This window comes from Phragmites australis, chromosome 2 (genome assembly GCF_958298935.1).
Source record: "Phragmites australis chromosome 2, lpPhrAust1.1, whole genome shotgun sequence".
NCBI classification, from domain to species: domain Eukaryota; kingdom Viridiplantae; phylum Streptophyta; class Magnoliopsida; order Poales; family Poaceae; genus Phragmites; species Phragmites australis.
Window position 1 is genome coordinate 3,855,306 of NC_084922.1, and position 20,110 is coordinate 3,875,415.

Here is a 20,110-nt window from a genome sequence, read left to right on the forward strand (position 1 = left end):
CTTTGAATGATCAGTTTTCTGAGGAGGAAGTGTGGTCCACAATTCAGCAGCTCCCGCCGGATAAGGCGCCGGGTCCAGATGGTTATACCTGCAGGTTCTTTCGGGTTTGTTGGCCTATCATCAAGATTGATTTGCTATGTGCTCTTCGCTCGCTACGGCAAGGTGATTGGCGGCATTTGGGCCTTTTGAACTCAGCATTCATCACTTTGATTCCCAAATTTGCGGAGGCGATTCATGTGAAGGACTATAGGCCTATAAGCCTTATCCATAGCTTTACCAAGCTTGTGGCAAAGCTTATGGCAAATCGTCTTGCCCCAAAGCTGGGCACAATTGTGTCGCCAAATCAAAGCGCTTTTGTGCGTGGGAGGTCTATTCATGATAATTTTCTGCTAGTTCAACAAACAGCAAAATTCTTACATCGTCAAAAAATGCCAAGGATATTGATGAATTGGACATCTTCAAGGCCTTTGATTTCGTATCATGGCCCTTCTTACTTGAGGTATTGACTCATCTTGGCTTTGGTCGAAATTGGTGCAATCTTTTGTGTGCTCTTCTTTTTACCTCTAGCACTAGGGTTCTTCTGAATGGCGAACCCGGAGAGGTCATTCATCATCGGCGAGGCCTCCGTCAAGGGGATCCTCTATCTCCAATGGTTTTTATCATAGTGATGGATGTTCTGAATGCCATGATAGTTAAGGCCAGTGAGGAGGGTTTGTTTCAGCCATTGGCATTTAGACCTCTCAGTCATCGGGTTTCCATGTATGCGGATGACGTGGCACTATTTCTCCGCCCCAATGCGGCTGAGCTGGGTCTCGTGATGAGCATTCTGGAGGTGTTTGGTGAGGCCTCGGGGTTGAGAACAAATGTGCAGAAGTGTTCAGTGCTCCCCATCAGTTGGTATCATCAAAAGATTCATCCAGCTCAATGGTAAAGCTCTCACTCCCCCCGTTGAACAATTTGTTGAAGTACTCTCACCATTTAGTCTTGATCTTATCATCCCTCACCAGAAGTTCTCACCAAAAGTTGACTAGTCCCATCCTTGATGCATTTGACTTGGTTGACATCCCTCGTGTTCCTTTCACGGATCTTGACCATCTTGTAGATGTCCTTTTCTCTTCCCTTTGTGCCCAACCGTTGATAAAGGTCCTCATAAGCCCAACCTCTTGCTTCGCTGAAAGCTCGCTTTGTGGTCTTCCCTGCCGCTTTGTACTTCTGTATGTTGCCCGCACTCCTGTCAAGGTGTAAGCATTTGAAACATTGTTTCTTCTCCTTTATAGCCTTTTGAACATCCTCATTCTACCACCAAGTGTCTTTAGCTTCGCACCTGCTTCCTTTGGTCACCCCAAACACCTCTGAAGCCACCTTCCTAATGCAAGTTGTCATCTTCATCCATATGTCATTTGCATTCTCTCTTTCCTTCCAAGAGCCTTCATTAATAACCCTTTCCTTAAAATTTTGTGCCGTCTCTCCTTTGAGCTTCCATCACTTTGTTCTTGCGATTTTGGCGCCCTTGCCCTGTCAAACACGTATGCGGAAGCGAAAGTAAGCCACCACAAGCTTATGTTGACAATAATGGATAAAAAAAGAAAGTAAAAGAAAAAAAAGGCCTTACAAATGTCTGCTGGAAACCATCCCTTATCAAATCAAGTGGGTACTAGGATTTATCCCAAAACTGAAAAAAATGGAACCTCTAGTAAGGAGTGTGTGACAAGACAAGATTTGCAGTCCAAGGTTTAGGATCCTCTGTTGATGTAATGCTAGGGTACTGGTATAACTGCTTGCTAAGCGGTTACCTTATGTGGCACCCCTTATGAAATAACTTGTCCAGATCTCTAAAGTATATGGATGTATGTACATGCTCCCACATACCTGCCTAGATGAACAGCGGATTCTTTTGCAGTGTCCTGCCTGTTCTTTAAATTTAGTTTTTAAATTTTATCTGGCTTAAAAAAGGGAATATTGAATTTGTCATCTGGGGTGGATCATACTTTTATGATTAACTAATAACAACTTGGGGCAGAAACAACAGAGATATCAACATTTGAAGATGAAGAAAATATAACAACTTGGGCAGAAACAACACAGATATCAACATTTGAAAATGAAGAAAATATAACACCAAAATTGGAATTTTCTTTGTGCAGTAGGATTATTTTATAATTGCTACTTGGATATATTCATCATTGCTCATTTTGTCTTGATACTTTTTTAGCTGATACATTGAAACCGTACCCTTAAAATACATTATATTTATGGTTAGCCAACATTGCTGTTAGAATACTAAACATATTTTGTTTTCTGCTAGAAAATGAAAGTTTCTTGCTTGAATTTTTTAGTGATTATTGGAAATGGGCATATGGTGTTTGCCTTTCTATCCTATTTTTCCTTTCTCACTAACATAAAGTTTCAATAGCATGAGAATTGTTTTCATTTATAAAAATAAGCAATATGTTTTTGTGTATAGACTACTGGTGCTCATGAGTAGTACGAAAGTGGATGAGCATGACTTTGGTCTAATGTATGCAACATTTGTAGTGTGTTTGGTGGTTGTGACTAAGTCCCATGCATGCTCTTAATTTGTTGCAGTTCCTATTGGCAATACATCAGCAAGTTGAAGATGCTAGCCATCCTAGGCACATGGGTCATCGGCTTTGTGCAATTGATGTTCTGATAGATGTACTTGGACACAGAGTGGTTCTTGAGAGCACTTGCTTGTGAGTGTTTTTTTCCTGTTTCCTGTTCTAATGCTTGTGCACCACTTGATTGTTGATGTCTGTGGGTTTAGAATTGAAGTGCGGTGTCTCTCTGGCAAATCACACGTGCATTTAAGGAGCTTCTAATATCTTTAAGAAATACTTGGAACCCCCCCCCCCCACCTCCCCAACCCCAAAAAAAAGTAATGTAAAACTTTGCAACGATCCACCTTTGCACATGTTCTTAGCCAATGAAAATATATTGTTCTGTTTTTTCCGAGGACTTTTAGGTGTTTAATTCCTATGTTAAGTTTAATTTTGGTTCCAGTGAATCAATGCCACCCTCTGAACTTTAGATTAATCACTGATTAATATCGATTTGTTTTTTATGACATACCAAACGGATATAAGATTCATGATCTACAGTCCATTTCTGGAACATGGGTAAACACAGTTCCCTTTGTGAAAATTATATTATCATAATGAAAGGTAAGTAGGCCTTCATGTGAAACATAAGTGCAATTGTGAATTGTTACATTGCAATTATGAACAGTTTCTGCAGCTTTGGGATATGATTGCTGAAATGATCCTACAGCCGGGAGTCTCAGATGAGCACAAATGGCTGGCTGAACCGTTGGGCATCTTCTCCTCTAAGTCCGCCTACATGATGTTCTTTTTGGGCAGCACTGAATTGGAACCTTGGAAACGGATTTGGAAGTCATGGGGGTCGCCAAAGGCCAAGTTCTTTATTTGGCTTGCTGTCCATAATCGATGTTGGACTGCTGATATGTTAGCACGGAGGGGACTGCCGCACCCTCAGCATTGTCCGTTTTGTGACCAAGAAGAAGAAATGATCAGCCATCTCTTGACTAGCTGTGTGTTTACTCGCCAAGCTTGGTTCTTGTTGTTCAGCAGGGTTGGATTGCAACATGTCTCTCCTGGACAGCAGGACAACACCTTCAATTCCTGGTGGAGGAGAGCAGCGCAACGCGTTGGCAAAGCGAAAAGAAAAAGATTCAATTCCCTTGTGATCCTTGGAGCTTGGTGGATTTGGAAGCATCGAAATGATTGTGTTTTTAACAGTGCTTCCCCTAATGTTTAGAGAGTGTTTGATTCGATCATGGATGAGGCTAGCTTATGGCGTATGGTGGACGCTAGAGGCTTGGAGGCGCTCATGGCACAGCTGAGCGCTTAATGGGTCGTTGGTTGTGTCATATTTATTTGTCTCGTATGAGTTTTTCTGTGGTCTTATGGCCTTTTTCTTTTAGTGCATTGGTGTGGAGTTGTTGTTTGTGTTGCGTGTGGGGTGTTGGTGTGTGTTAGTGTGCACATACTTTTCCTTTCAACTCCTTCTCAATATAATGACATGCAGCTCTCCTGCACTGTTCGAGAAAAAAATTGTGTTTTATGTTATTTATTTAAATTGTACCATGTCTAAGAGAAAATTGTGAGTTGTATTAATTTAACATTGGAGTGATGGCTTGTTTCTACTGCAGCTATATTATTTGTATACTGGGGAACTATATCCAGCGGAAACCATTGCAAGACCAATGCTGTAATATTTTGTCCAAGTTATTGGCTGCTTTCGATGGAAACTCCTCTGCAGACACTGTCACAGTGCTGGGCAGGCAGCTTCAGGTGGATTTCACAAAGAGTTCTCTGAAATTAATTTATTTATTGAATTTCTGTTTACTTACACTTCCAACTGAACTGTTACAGCTTGTAGTTCCAAAATTGGTCACTTGTTGCCTAATTAATGAGAAAGAAGAAAGAAGTGGTAATGCAGATTCATCAAGAGTTCTTTCTTTGCTTCGTCAATTGACAGTGGATGCTGATCCACTGCTTTATGATTACATAAGAGTATGCTTCATCTCCTCTATCTATCTAATTGCATTCTTACTGGTAGCTCTGTGTTATTCTTGTGTTAATTGCATGATCATTTTCCCCATGGATTTATTTTGTTCTCATTGCTCTTACAGGAGTTAGAACCACTTCCTGATCTTGATTGCTTGAAAGATATACAGGAGTTCCATGCTTCACTTTCTGCATCCTATGCTTCAAGAGATCAGTTTTTAAAGGTTCCTCCTTTTGTTATTCTTTTCTTACATTTTGTTATGTTCATTATGAGCTGATTCATTACTTTTGACTTCCTGTAGTTTGTTAGTAGGGCTCCTTATTTGCCACCGGAACTATTTTTGTTGAGGTAATATTTCCTTGTCTCTGCATCAAGTGCTTTTTAAAATGGGCCTCTCTATTAGCTTAGACCATAGTGTCATTGTATTATGTTTTTCATTCCACAATGATGTTTTCCAGTGTTCTAACATCTCTTTAATTTGGTCTTGTACTTTCAGTCTTCGTATGTATAAAAAGAAGTTATTATTGGGAGAAATCATCTGTAGAAGCGACTTATCTGTGGCTGATGCAGATATAATTAGCTGCTGGTGCAGCGACCCAGATGTCGTTTCTGCTGTATGGACTCTTGTTGACCTTTGTAGCTCATCATCTGTAGCAAATGAAGCTTCTTCGGTGCTTGCTGATTTTATCTCTAGGGTGCTCTTTCAGTCTTCATCCTTTGTCATGCCTTAGTGTGTTGTTGATGCTCATTTCTCTCTTCTAATCATATGATTTCTTTAACAATAATGCAGGCTGGCATATCTGATGCGCATCAAGTAATATTCCATTTGCCAACTCTTACTCAAAAGCATCCCTTACAACTGCATAGTGGATCTGCTTCCAAGGAGGATAAATTGTGCTCAGACTATGGTATTTCTGATGATATCTTGGTTGAGCTTCTAAAACTCTTGAAGACTTATTTATCTGATGAATCTGTTGAAATAATAGATGTTACTTCACAAACATTGAAGGTAAGTTATTGAATCATGCTTTTACTATTAATTGTTGAGCACAGTTTTCATTGGACTAATTAAAGCATGTTCTATTTTTAGTCCTTCTTTACTTTGGCATCATCGTTGCTGCAGCTTTTTTGGCCGTTGTATCACAGATCTTTAGGCACTAGCTTTTTTTTCTGGTTTGCTCAAAAAAGTATCTAATCATCTTTGTAATATGGTGGATTTTATGTGCATCAAAAACCACTTTGAGTAGTGTCATATCCAAAATTAGCTTCCTAGAATGTGATATATTGTAGCTACACTTTCGGCAATTTGATGTATGTCAAAATTGAAATCTTGGGTACTACTTCATTCGGTGTTTGTAGACTGTAATGCATGTTTCATTTACTGATTTTCTAGGTATATGATCTTGCATGAGTAATCCTATGCATGGTCGCACAGGTAGAGTTGAAGAAAAGAATAGATGGTGTGCCCTTGGTCACTTGCGTAGGTTGTATGGGTAACTAGCTGCAGGTCAAGTCCTGGGCTGTTGTGCTGGCACCATTGTCGGTGACTAGAAGAAACTAGGGTTTAGATAACAGAGTACTAGAAAGGTTGTTAATAGCATAATAAGATTATATTATTCTTTCTCGCTTGAACCGAAATGGTACATAGGGCTACACTTCTATAGACTTGACTTGCCTCATAGGACTAGTACTTCTAACTTGACTTGGACTCTAGTACTCTAATTCTTTCCTAATTTACTATGCGTTGAATCTCTCCCATACCAGAACCTGTTCCTCATGTTGCTCAGCTTGAACTTCTGAGTGCCAACATGGTGCATGCCTTGTTGCTCCTGCTGCAAGTTGATCTGCAGTTCCCTGCTGTTTCTCCTCCTTTGGTAATGCCGATTCCATTATGAGCCGCAACAGAGAGAAATCAAATGAACCAATAGCTGTGAAGAAATCATCTCCCATTAACTAATCATCCTAGTCGTCAACCCTCAATTCTTGTTTTTAGCAAAGGAACTGCAGACATTTGTCAATTGTGAAGAGGAAATGTTTTGAGTGCCCGCATTTGAAAAATTTACACAAAGGGTATCCGGTATATCTGCTTATACTTCTTGTAGATGGAGCAGAAAATTTATGTTTCACAAATTATTCCTGTGTTTCACTTTTTTCTTCTTCATTTTAGGCATCAGCTGTAGTAATAATGGTACAAATCCTTTAATATCCTTATTCATGAACAGGGAGTCCTGTCTACATCAAGGGGGCTCAATGCTCTGCAGTGTCTTGATCCTCTTGATAGGTCTTTACTGATGGTATGTATGAATTGCTGTGTCTCATGTGTTTTGTTCGGATAACTGCATTCATTTTTTACACTGTTCTCTGCTCACCTGCAGGTTCACTCAAGAGGCATAAACATTCAGGTAGTTGAACAGACAATTTTGGGAATGGAAAAGTATTCTGGTGGTGAGTGATAGCTTCTTATCTTGATATGTGAGTGATTTGTATTTCTGCTTATTGCTTGTGTGCCTTCCAGTTTTAGAACAATAAATTTGTATACATGTGACCAAAAAGTTTACTTTCTTTGCTTCATTACACTATGAAAAAGTATCCTCCTAAATGGATGTTTTGAAGATCTGTGGCACATGTGAAAATATTCATTCATACATTGAGGATTTGAAATCTTATTATCAGCATCATGTAAAGAAAAGTTTTGACAGAATACTAACTTAGTCAGTGTAAAATACATGCTTCAGTTTCCTACTGGATAGTGGAGACTAAAGTTGTTTGCAGGTTGCAGGAGAAGTTTATACTTATGAAAAACTTGCATTGTTGTAGTCTGCTGATCTCCATAAATGATAGAATATTTATAATTGATGTGTTTTCGATTTGACTATTGATACACACGCAATTTTTCATGGGTAATTTATCTGTACAGTAGAGTACCAAAGAACTAGCAGTATCTCTTGCACTGCTTGTCATTTGTGATTCGCTACAATCTACAAAAGTTACATATTGGCACTTTGTATCGGTATAACTTTAAATTTTCTACATTTATTAATGGTTTCAGAATTTTGTAAAAGTACATCATGTACCTTTCCAAAATAGGGCTGTGCTAGGGGGCAGGGAATTTTTGCTGTCATGCCATTTGTCGCAATTTAATTTAAATTGCTGCCCTTTTTGTTGAATCTTCGTTCTGTAGTTTCACTTGAAGATTCAGATATGTGGCAAACTGATGGTCGAACTTATGAGCAATGGGTGTGCACCCTAGTGAGCTCACTCATTTGTCATTGTGATGACATCATCTTGAGGTATCATTTTCAGCTGAAGAACATTGTAACATTGACCAAAGCTCTAAAATGATACTCTTCAGTACAATTGTTACATCTATGGCAGCTTGACATTGATGTACAATTGTTACATCTATGGCAGCTTGACATTGATATTTTTTTCATAGACTTTGTAGGAGTCTTGTTTTTCTCAAAGTTAAGGCTGCTGAGCTTTTACTTGCAAGTGCTCTTGTGAACATTGCTGGTAATGTTGATTCTAATGCTGCCATCTGCAGATTAATTTCAACAAAGGTTTGTTGGATTCCCAAGTTATTTGATGCTTCAAAGTTGCAATTTGTTTGTTGGATTCCCAAGTTATTTGATGCTTCAAAGTTGCAATTTAGGGTTATTCTCAATCAATTGATGACATGCGATATGTTGTAGGTCGAGAAAATAATTTTTTCCGACTCCAATCATTTGATGAAGTCAATTCATCTGTTTTTGGATGCACTGAATGTTGTCAGATCTTTTTATGTTGCTGAAAAAGCCAGAACTTGTCCTCCTAATTCTCTCAAGGTATGATGTTACTGTTTATTTCTAATGAAGTGACACGATATGTAGCCGATACCAAGATACTATACTTAATGGTGTTGTCAGTTGTTACTACCTTATTCAAAGTGCCTAATTACCATTTTGCCTCATCGTAATGTTCTTCACTCAGGATACTTGTTTCTATTTGTTTCATCTTTTGAAGTACCTATTAATCTTCTCAGGATGGTAGATCTGTTAGATCAAAAAGTCGATCACCAACAACAACTCCATCATCGTTCTGGAAGAAGGTACCTTATTCTACTCCTTTTCGTTTTCTGCCAGTAATGAGTAACTTTTGGTACATTTATTTGGAACTTCTGTGTATGTTCCTCAAAATCATGGTATACAAGATTATATTTGCGGAAAATTTATGTTGTTTGGCTGTTGAAAGCTTGCAGACATACTATTATTCTGTTGTGTTGTTTCTTTTGTGTGTTGTTCCTTGTGTCTCTTGTTACGAATAATAGGGACTGGATTGGATGATTTTGTTGAGGCCCATTGGGCACTATATATAGACTAGGATAGTACACCAATACCCTTGACTATTATACCGTTAGCATAGACCGCTTTAAAGGGCAACAGACTACACACATGAGCTGCCGATGACGCTGTGAGCCGCCGGCCACCTCCCCGGCGACGGCATCCGCTCCCTCGATGCCGCCTTCCATTCCGCTCCAGCTCCAAGCTGAAGTGCTCTCGCGTTTCAATTCATCGGTTCACCATCCTTCTTCCTCAACCCACGGTTGCTTCTATCTTTTTGCTGTGTTCCGGAGGTTCACCTTTTGTCTGATGGAAGAATCTGTCAGTCTTGCACTGCACTCAATTCTTGGAGGTGCACCTGCTGGTTTCCATGTTCGTCTGGAATCCGATTGCCATTTTCGGTTTGCTGTTGCTTTCAAGGAAGTTGGTTTTTAGATCTACTCCATACGGAGAGTGATTGCTAAGCATTTTGATGTATACTTTCATCTCCGGAGGGATGGAGGAGCAAACTGGAAGCATGATAGGAATATTTGGGATTGAGAGGAAGAAAAGCAGTGGACACTGGTCTCTTACATGAGGAAATCGAGTCCTAAGCGTGCTAAGAGAGTTTCTTTTGCAAAAAGACTTGCTCAACCTTCTCCCATTAGGAAAGCTTCCCCTGCTCCTCATCCCATGGCCATTCAAATTGGTAGCATCTTTTTCCCAGTTCATCTTGGAGATAATGCCCATATTTTCAGTTCCTGTTCTTCAGCTGGCCAGACTTTGATCAATTTAAGCACAATTTTCGCCAACCCCAAACACTCCCTACACATTAACTCCTCTGTTTCTGGTTGTGCAAAGGATGTTAGCCATTGGGTGGATAACCCGACAAAGGATTTCTCCCTTGGACAGGCAGAAGGAAGAGCAAATGCTCATAAAAAAGAGGCCAACACCCATTGTTTGAATATCCAGGCAAAGGATACTTATCAGAATCCAGTTAAGCAGGGGCCCAACGCTTCTAACGCTCACCTCACTTTTCCCCGGCAATGCTTCAAATGTCTCAGCTTTGGACACCTTGTCAGGGACTGCATGGGCGAGTTCAGATGCAAGAGCTGCTTCAACTATGGACACATTGCAAAAGATTGCATTAAATGAAAAACCCACCAGCGGTTTAGATGGCAGCAGAAGCATCAATCAGCCCACCTGGCCATTGAATCAGCTAAGGACATTCCTTGTGCCAACCCCCAACCACCACAAGCTCCTGCACAAGGTCAGCAATCTGAAGTGTCAAATGCTAGCTCGGTTGCAATGGTCTCCTCTTCTTCCTCAGTTGGCAAGATGCTCATGCAAAGACAGGGTACTGCAATGGAAGTGTCATTGAAAGCTTAGGTTCCTCCATCCGTCCTTTCTTCGGGATCCATCCTTGGGTTTGCTCCTATACAGAACCAGGTGAATCAAGAACAGTTTCAGCTTCAGGCACATATACATGAAGACCTCAGAAGAATGCTGCAATTTGTGATGCCCGCACGTCAGAATGATCCCGAAGATGATACCTATCAATGGCAGCAGATGATAGGTCTTTTCGCTTGCGGCTCTGGACTTAGAATAGAACCTCTCGAGGACCAGTCCACTAGAAGGGCTATCGATTTGATAGACCGCGTCACCAACATAATCATCACAAATACCTACAGCAGAAAGAAGAACAAACTGAACCATCACAAGGCAGTCCAGGACAGAATCATAAAGGCTACTCAGGATAGAGTCATCACAAAGACTTATGTCAGAAGAAAGAAAGAAATCAATGAAGGAAACGCGATTTTTCTAATGCTACAAGATAGATGAACCCCAGCTCATAGAGGAAGAATGACAACTAGAAAGGCAACCACTCCCGTTATTGATGGAGGACTCAGGAGGAGCCTGAGACTGATGAAAGCCAATGATGGACACAAAACATAACAACTCACAGTTTCATCCAGGAAAAAACTAGGAGTGCCAGTGCCAAGTAAAGCCTAGCTCACTTAATTTCCCAAGCTGGCAGTGATTTTTACTCAAGCAATTCGGATTTTCCTGGTCCAGTTAAATTTCCCAGCCTTTCAGATATTGATGAATGCATGACCACCTACCCTGAAATTCCTGTGGAGGTAACAAGGAACATGCTGATGGCAACAAGGGAGAAGGCCCAAAATGTAATTGAAGACAACATTTCCAACAAAGAAAATCAAATTACTGATGGATAGTTGCAATAGAAACTGGAACATTCTCAATTGGAACATTAGAGTTCTGAACTCCGATGATAAACAACGTGCAGTTAGATCCAAAATAGAGGAAAGCTCTTGCTCCATCTTCTGCCTCCAAGAAACCAAAATGAATGTTGTTGATCACTCTGATGAAAAAGATAGCTCCTAAGTGCTTCAATAAATTCGCATATGCTCCATCTGAGGGAGCCTCGCGAGGAATTCTTCTCGGCTGGGTTGGCAACATTTTCACTGGTCAGGTGGTCCATAACCAGAAATTTGCGGTAACAGTTCAATTCACTTCCACACACAATGCCGAAGTCTGGTTCCTCACTGTAGTTTATGGACCATGCCAAGGGCCAGACAGAGATGAATTCATCAACTGGTTAAATAACCTATCAATAAAAGATGAAGGCAATTGGATGATCATTGGTGATTTTAACTTTTATAGATCAACAACAGATAGGAACAAGCCAGGAAGCAATATGAATGGCATTTCTATTTTCAATGAAGTAATTGGCAATCATGGCCTGCTAGAAATCCCTTTGAAGGGTAGGCAGTTTACTTGGAGTAACATGTGAGAGGATCCTCTACTCGAACAGCTAGATTGGTGCTTCACATCAGTAAACTGGACCCTAGACTATCCTAACACTCTACTTCAGCCCCTTGCTCAACCAACTTCAGATCACACTCCATGCATAGTACAGATTGGCACCAAAATCCCAAAAGCAAAAATATTTAGGTTTGAAAATTATTGGATAGAGCACCAATGTTTCTTTGAAGTAGTGGAAAACACTTGGAAGATAGAGGTCAGGGCCACAAATAGTGCAGCAAAAATCACTATAAAATTAAAAAAAAACCTGAGAAGAGCACTCAAAAGATGGAGCAAGTCTATCTCTCAGCTAAATAGATTGATCAAGGAATGTAATGACATCTTAGTTGTGCTGGACAAACTAGAGGAGCAAAGACCTCTTACACCCAAGAAAGAAACTTCAGAACCATTCTTAAAAGACACATTATGCAACTTCTCAGGTACAAAAATGATTATTGGAGAAAACGCTACACAGCAACATGGGTCAAATTTGGGGACGAAGACACCAAGTTTTTTCATGCAGCAGCAACAGAAAGGTACAGAAGAAACAACATCACCCACCTAGAAGCTCAAGATGGAAGGATAGCAATCGAACACAATGAGAAGGCAGCCATCCTTCTAGAAACATACAAAACAAGGATGGGTCACACAGAAAATCCTATCATGCACTTTGACCTTTCTAACCTAGTTCAAATGCATGAACACCTTGACATTCTAAGTGAGCCTTTCACTAAAGAAAAGATTGATGCGGTAGTAAAAAAAATGCCTACTTATAAATCCCTAGGACCTGATGGCTTTTAATGGTTTTTTTATGAAGAAGTGCTGGAACATAATCAAAGAAGACTTCTATGAGCTGTGCAATGACGTTTACAATGGAACTCTTGATCTTCAATCAATCAATAGATATTTCATCACCTTAATCCCCAAAGTAAACAATCCAATGTGAGTTAATGACTACAGGCCAATTTCCCTTCTCAATTCAGTCCTCAAGCTTCTTACCAAGCTTCTAGCGACAAATTGCAGATCAAGATCATCCCCCTTATACACAAAAACCAGTACGGTTTCATTAAACTAGAACTATACAAGATTGCTTGGCTTAGGCATATGAATATTTACACCAATGTCACCAACAAAAGGAAGAGGTCATCATTCTCAAGCTGGACTTCGAGAGAACCTTTGACACAGTGGAGCATAGCACCATCCTACAGATGCTAAAACACCTAGGCTTTGATGGAAAATGGCTCAACTGGGTTCAATCTATCCTCAGCTCTGGAACCAAATACATTCTTCTTAATGGAGTTCCAGGTAAATCCATGCATTGCAGAAGAGGGGTCAGACAGGGAGACCTTCTCTCACCACTGCTTTTGGTCCTTGCTGCTGATCTCCTCCAATGCATTATAAACAAAGCTCACAACTTAAATCTCCTCAGTCTGCCTATTGAAAACACAAACGAGCCTAACTTCCCTGTTGTGCAGTACGTCGATGATACCATCTTAATAGTGAAAGCATCCCAAAGAGAGTTTTTTTGTCTGAAAGGACTTCTGGAAACCTTCTCTCAATCCACTGATCTGAAGGTGAATTATGGAAAACCATGCATAGTCCCAATTAATGTTTCAACTGAGAAAATGCGACAGCTTGCAGGAGTTTTTGGATTCATAGTAGGCTCTTTACCTTTCACATACCTTGGCCTACATCTTGGCACAACAAAGCCCGACATTGAAGATTATTCACCACTGATGAACCAAGTAGAAAGAAGGCTGACAGCATGAAAGGACAATGATACAATGATACTATAAATGAGTTCTAGCTCAAACCGAATACAGTTGTATATTTTAAATGATGATTCTAAGTAGATCCACGGAGAACCTACAATCAATTTTACACGAGCAAGTAGATCTAGTAATATGCATAAATGTTAAGTAAGAACTCATGAACAAGAATACAAGAGATGAGACACAAAATTTATTTCCTGAAGTTCGGACACCTCCTCTAGAGGTTCCTACATCTCCATTGAGGGGTTTGATCACACTTGAGTCGGATCTCTCTCAACTCTTTTCCTCTCCAAGCTCGGTCACACTTGAGTTTTGCTTTTCACTCCTGATTTCTTTCCTTCAGGAGGCGAAATCGAAACATTCGCAAACTTTCCGCAGCACACCACAACCTTGGGTGTTTGTCGGCGACGCCTAGCTGCCTAGGAGCTTCACGCTCCAAGAGTAACAAATGCTTCGCGAACTTCTTGTCGATGAACTCAAGTTCTCAAGATAGGAGATACGCTCACTTACTCAAGTGCTCAAGATAGGAGATACGCTCACTGCACTCAAACTTGCAATTTTTCAACCCAACTCATTTTTCTTCTCAAATCACACTAGATTAGAGTGGGAGGAAGTTCTTTTGGCTCTAGAAGGTTTTTCTTTCGTGTCCAAGCAGCAACAAACAAGGGTGGAGTTGAGCGGGTATTTATACCCTTTCCCTAAAAACTAACCGTTACATACTTTTCTAGCCTAACTCGGATACTTCGGGTAAAACATTTAGAGCTTAACCGAGTACTCCTACTCGGAGCAAAGTTTGGAGATTCGGCCACCCGGAGTATCTGGGTCAACCTGGAACATCCGGATAAAACATTTAGGCCCTAACAGACCACTCGGCTCGGAGCTAAACCCGGAGACTCCGGCCATCCCAAAGTATCCGAGTCAGCCCGAAGTCTCCGAGTTCAACACAGTTGGCCATGGCCATCTGAAAATGGCGATACCTTTTGATCCGAAAGTCCGATTTTGATGATTTTGGACTCTATGGAAAGCTTATTCAGAGCTACACATCTAAACTGAAATCATGATCCCAAACACATTTGATCAAACTAGGAACACTCTGAAATTCAATTCGGACACTTCCACACTTTCCGCACCGGTAAAGCGAACTCTCACTTTGGGTTGATTAGAAACTCTTGAGCACCGAGACACGATAAATAGCTCAATGTTGCATCTCTCTTAATAATGCGGCATACCTATACTCAATTTCAAAAATAAAACACGTTTGAATTACATTGAGTCTTTGAATACTTTTAAGCACCGCTTCTTTTCTTCAAACTTAGAGGGTTGCCAACTTTTATATCGTCATCACTCCATCTCTTCTTGATTCTTTATGTGATTGATTTGAATCACGGTAGCTTCACATAACCTCTCACGATATAGATGCAAAGCCTTCACTCGCTCTTCACCACCGTCTTGGTCCTTCGACGTCAAGTTATTTGCTTGCTCTTCACCACGGATAGTTCATTGCAGCTGAGTCTTGCTTGCTCTTCCCTATCTTCTCATAGAAAAACAACTTTGTATTTGACATCTTTAAGGATTTCACTTTATCATATATGGAGTCCAATCTTGTTCTCACTCTTGGCATATTGGATTTCAATTTAACTTATGCCTTCTTATGTATTCTAACTATAACTCACTTTTAAGCATAAAACACACGGGTTAGTCTATAAAACATATTGACTATAACATACCTTTAGTTACTTGATCTATACAAGTAACTTAGCATTCATGCTTATCGCCAATCTTATATGAGTTTTTCTTTCTTCTTACGAGCATCACTAAGAGTTCATTCATCTTGATGCATATATCTTCATGTATTACCTATGGAACAACTTACTAACAAACTCAACACCACTTTAGAGGGGTTGCTTCTTGTGATGTTGGAGATGGCTCCACTGTTCTCCTATGGAATGATGTCTAAATGGTCATTACCTCAAAGAAGAGCTGCCTAGATTGTTTTCATTTGCCAAAAATGAAATACAGAAGCACTTTTACATACCCCTTACCGAGCAAGCTTACTAAGAACTTCAAACGCTACAAGAATTGATGAAACAAGTTAAGAACTCAGAGATTCAAACAGACAAATGACATTGCATTTGGGGTTCACCAAATTATTCTTCCAAGAAATTTTATACAACCCCTTCTAGTACAATCACTCCACCAACATGCTTCTCTTGGATATGGAAATCCAAATGCTGTAAGAAAATAAAGGTCTTCTCTTGGCTACTTTTCATGGACAGATCAATACAAGAAATCTACTTAGAAGGAAAAACTACAAAGTAGATGGTTACCACTACAATTGTGTCCTATGCAACTCCAATAAGGAAGAAACTGCCTTTCTTCTTTTCTTTAGATGTCCTTTCAGTGTCAGGTGGCTGACTTCGATGGGTATCACCTGGGATCACTCATTGGAGTTCTTCTCTATGATGACAAATGCTACAACAGACCTTCAATTGCCTTTCTTCATGGTAGTTTTCACTATTGCAGCTTCGTACATCTGGAAACAGTGAAATGGCTTATTATTCCAGAACATTAGGCCTACTTTACAAGAGTGGAGAAAAGCTTGTGGATGAAGTTAACCTTTAGCTACACAGGGTCAACCACAACCTCATATCTCCAATCAAGGATCAGCTTACCGACCGGAGCTTGGTTACTGAGCTCCGGCGGTAATCGAAAAGTCGCGGTTACCACGGTAACCGGTCGAAATTTCAAAAAAAATTCGGATAAAATTCATTTGGGAAATTTTGGGGAAAAAATCGCGATTTTAGCCGTCGGTAACTGATCGAATTGGACCGGTTACCGAGCGGTTTTTGCGATTTATTAAGCGGTTTTCTCTAATTTTTCGCATTGTCGGTAACCACTTGGTTTTGTCAGTAACCGCTCGGTTTTCTCGATTTATCTAGCGGTTTTCTCAATTTTCAATGAAGTTCAACAAAAAACCCAAAAATTATCTCAATCTTGTAAAATCAATAACTAATTCATCTGAGCTTCAAATGAAGTGAAACAAATTTTGTCGGTTTCGTTGTAACATAATCTACATGATAAAAGTATTTATACTCATAAAAAGTTCAAAAATTTCTATGAGAAAATGTATTTTTTAAACCAAGTTAAATGCATAGTTTACTCTGCTAATCCAAAAATCATGAAACTAATTTTGTTAGTCTTCTTATATGATCCTATGTCTTTTAAAAATACCTGAACTCATGAATTAGTTATTGTAACATGCAAGATTGTGTAAATGTGTTGCGACTAGATTAATTCATAACTGACCCATCACACCTCAAAAATTAGTGAAACCACTTTTATTAGTTTATTTATACTATGATTTACGTAGGAAAAATAATAGTAGACATGAAAAAGTTAATTAAAGTGTTGTTTCTTAACATATTCACTTTATGCTTGTGAACTTTGTAAAAATCTTAGAGAAATTAATAAAACTTTAAATAAAGTGAAATAAATTTTAAAGATCCTCTTAAGGTACGTTCTACACAAGAAAATAGTGTTTTCATGTTAAACTTTTCCTTAACATGAGTTAATAATTGAGCCGCACGTTTCAATTTTTTTCAAACTTCCTCCCTATAGAATATGATGCAAACAACATTATTTTCGAAAAAAAAATTCACAGAAGGTCTTAGAATTGTATCTAGTTTTTTTAAGTTTTTTTTGAATTTTTTATTTTTTCAAATTTTTTGAATTCAACTTCGGTTACCGTTCGGTGTCTGAAACCGAGCCGGACCGAGATGGCCGGTTATCGTGATTTTTGCTCAGTTACCGTCGGTTTTTTGAACCCTGCCTCCAATTTCATTATGGCTTAGCATGATTAACTAGCCTGTGTTTCTTTGTGTATCTTTTCTTATTTTGGCTGCATGTTGCATGCCTTCTCCCCGACCTTTTCTCTGTACAATTCCCTTGTTCGTCCCCCCTTTTTTTAAAAAAAATAAAATGCGCAGTAGGGGCCTCCCCTACTGTATTTCCCCCTCAAAAAAATATTATACCGTTAGCATCACAGCAATGTCTAACCACTTCTGAGTGCAACAACATAAGAGTAGCTATTTTCTATATATGCCTTTGATTGTATTTTGTTTGACAGGAATATTGCTTTTTCCTGTAATGGGGTCCTTTTTTGTACATGCATTTGCTATTCCTTTGTGTCAGTTGGCAGATGTGAACTTGTCTTTATCTCTTAGAAGTTTTGATGTATCGATTGTACTTGTGGAGAATATTTCTGCAACCAATGTCCATTTCTAACATGTTTATTCTCTAGGTATACTGGCTTTCAGTTGATTATCTTGTTGCTGCCAGAGCTGCTACTGTAAGTGTGTCCTTTTCTGCTATTGTCAAATTTTTTTACCTGCCTGTTCATTGTGTTGGTTATTTCCTTTGTCATATGCCCTGCCCTCTATAGATTATAGTTCACCAGATATCTATTTATCTTACAATTATTTTTTAAACTAGGCCCCCCAAAGCTCTATTCTTATTCTGTTTTCAACCATGCCTGGGTTAATGGAACCTGCAATTTTTTTATTTATTTATTTGTGTGTGTGGGTCTTGGGACCTTCTTCTGGCTACCAGGGGTTCCTGTTTTTTGCTCTTTATTCTTTGTATTGATGGTGGCTTCTGGATCTTTGCAGCGTTGCTCATGTGACTTCGCTGCACTAATGTATGTTGAACTTTGGTGTGAGGAACAATTCAATAGGCTGGCATTAGGACCTCCAGATTTTTCACATGAAGAGTCGGTCAGCCCTCTTTTCATTTCTCCAATTTTTTCTTTAGATTTATTTGTGTGATTTAGCTTTGTTGTTATGCCACTAATGTTAATTTATATTTCTTACTGTTTTCAGTTGCCACCACATATTGGTCTGTTAGTTGCTACTTTTACTCGCATAAATGAGCCAGACAGCATTTATGGGATCACACTGGCCAATGAGGTTATCTGCAACCCTTTAATTTTCTTCTTTTTTTGTCAATTAATTTGGAGGTGAGGTCATATTTTCTGTATGAACTCCAGTCATGTTTAAGATGGTCATGAACCTTTTTTTTTTCTCACTGGCACTTTTTTTTTGTTATAATCTTTAATTTATCTCCACAGAACCTGGGTAGTTGCAACTTGCAAAGTTAGAAAATTTTCCTTAGATATGTTTTGACTATCTGAAAGCTTTGTATCTGAGACTTGCTTGTTATTGTTGTTCTCTTAACAGATAACATCGCAAATCATCAGATATGAGCATGAAGGTGATTGGAGTAGTGCTCTTGAATATTATGATTTACTTGTAAGGTCAACACCAAAGGAGCACCTTGGCAATTTAGCTGGGACAGTTTTGACTGCACCATCTGTTGTGTCTTCTAAAGCAGAAGATAAGATGCTGAACTGGAAAATGCACAAAGGTCTGATGAGATCTTTGCAGAAAACTGGATGTAGTCATGTGCTTGATGTCTACTGTGAAGGCTTAACTCACCAAAAAGGATGTCTTCAACAAGATGCGGAGTTTATTGATATACAAGTTAATATTGCATCTTTCATACGACATACAATTACATATATTGCTAAAAATTTAGTAATTTGTTCTATATTTTATCACCTATCTTGCAGTATGAAGCCGCTTGGAGGGCAGGAAACTGGGATTTCTCCTTTTTCATTCCATATTCTTCTTGTTCTTCAACCCGCACCCGAAGCTACTCTCTTTTTAATGAAAATTTACACAGGTTCATAATTTCCATTAACTCTTATTTACAACATTCTTTACATTTTCAGCTGAAATTACTAAATTTCAGCAAGTTCAAGGATCTTCTAGAATCAGCTGAAATTACTCTCTTTTCAATGTTGTATATTAATTGTTTGGTAAATAATTATTGAGCAAGTTCAAGGATCTTCTAGAATCATTGTTGCCGAAAGTGACCGCCTAGGCGCTAGGCGACAACTAGCCGCTTAGGCTATCTAATTCTGCCTAATCGACTGCCTAGGTGCTAGGTGCTTGTCTGCCGCCTGCCTAGCACATAGGGAATATTTTTTTTTTCTCGAACCGGCAGAAGAGCTGTCCGTCATTATATTAAGAAGGAAAAAGGGAGTACAAAACAACCGGAGTAAATTCAGCAAAACACAAACACACACTAATATGTACAAACTCACACTCGCACAAACTCATACACACATCGTCCACAACCCAGATCACCCTTCCTCTCCAGCCTCATGTGCAAGGAGTAGGCTTAAGCACGGCTCCCGCCGAGCACCAGTAGGAGGAGGACTCAACAATCCTATGGACAGGCGAGGAGACGCTAGGGCTCACATTATCAAAGACACACTTTGCGGTGTTTCCATATTAACCACGCCACAAGTATGACCAAAGAATGGAAGCCTTTCCTTCGGTGTTTGTCCACCAACAGAGTCGCCTCACACACCTAGGGAATAACTACGATAACAAAATTGAATTTTGAGGACCTATGTGGCATGGTTAACTGAATTCCGGACAAACTCCAGCAATTATGGTGTAATTTGTACTAGTAGATGCATGTTGTTGTTATTGTACATGACACAATTGCACTACTCTTGTCATATAAGGCATGGGTTTTCTTCTTTGGATATAAAAAATCCTTAGGCAATATGCTCCAAAAGCTATATCATAAAGTGTGTGC

General features: G+C 39.4%; 1 protein-coding gene across 5 annotated transcripts in view; it reads left to right on the forward strand.

Annotated features, from left to right (window-relative positions):
• LOC133895128 (serine/threonine-protein kinase ATM) overlaps window positions 1-20,110 on the forward strand; it is a 69,608-nt gene that overhangs the window by 30,547 nt on the left and 18,951 nt on the right. For all 5 annotated transcript variants that reach the window (XM_062335329.1, XM_062335320.1, XM_062335317.1 and 2 more), the window contains 18 exons: window positions 2,587-2,714; window positions 4,190-4,331; window positions 4,413-4,553; window positions 4,673-4,771; window positions 4,850-4,896; window positions 5,045-5,243; window positions 5,339-5,557; window positions 6,771-6,842; window positions 6,924-6,993; window positions 7,730-7,838; window positions 7,985-8,108; window positions 8,241-8,372; window positions 8,570-8,635; window positions 17,745-17,792; window positions 18,112-18,216; window positions 18,322-18,408; window positions 18,679-18,981; window positions 19,071-19,183. In XM_062335329.1, coding sequence (XP_062191313.1) covers window positions 2,587-2,714; window positions 4,190-4,331; window positions 4,413-4,553; window positions 4,673-4,771; window positions 4,850-4,896; window positions 5,045-5,243; window positions 5,339-5,557; window positions 6,771-6,842; window positions 6,924-6,993; window positions 7,730-7,838; window positions 7,985-8,108; window positions 8,241-8,372; window positions 8,570-8,635; window positions 17,745-17,792; window positions 18,112-18,216; window positions 18,322-18,408; window positions 18,679-18,981; window positions 19,071-19,183 — 2,204 coding nt within the window. The remainder of the gene's footprint in view (window positions 1-2,586; window positions 2,715-4,189; window positions 4,332-4,412; window positions 4,554-4,672; window positions 4,772-4,849; window positions 4,897-5,044; window positions 5,244-5,338; window positions 5,558-6,770; window positions 6,843-6,923; window positions 6,994-7,729; window positions 7,839-7,984; window positions 8,109-8,240; window positions 8,373-8,569; window positions 8,636-17,744; window positions 17,793-18,111; window positions 18,217-18,321; window positions 18,409-18,678; window positions 18,982-19,070; window positions 19,184-20,110) is intronic.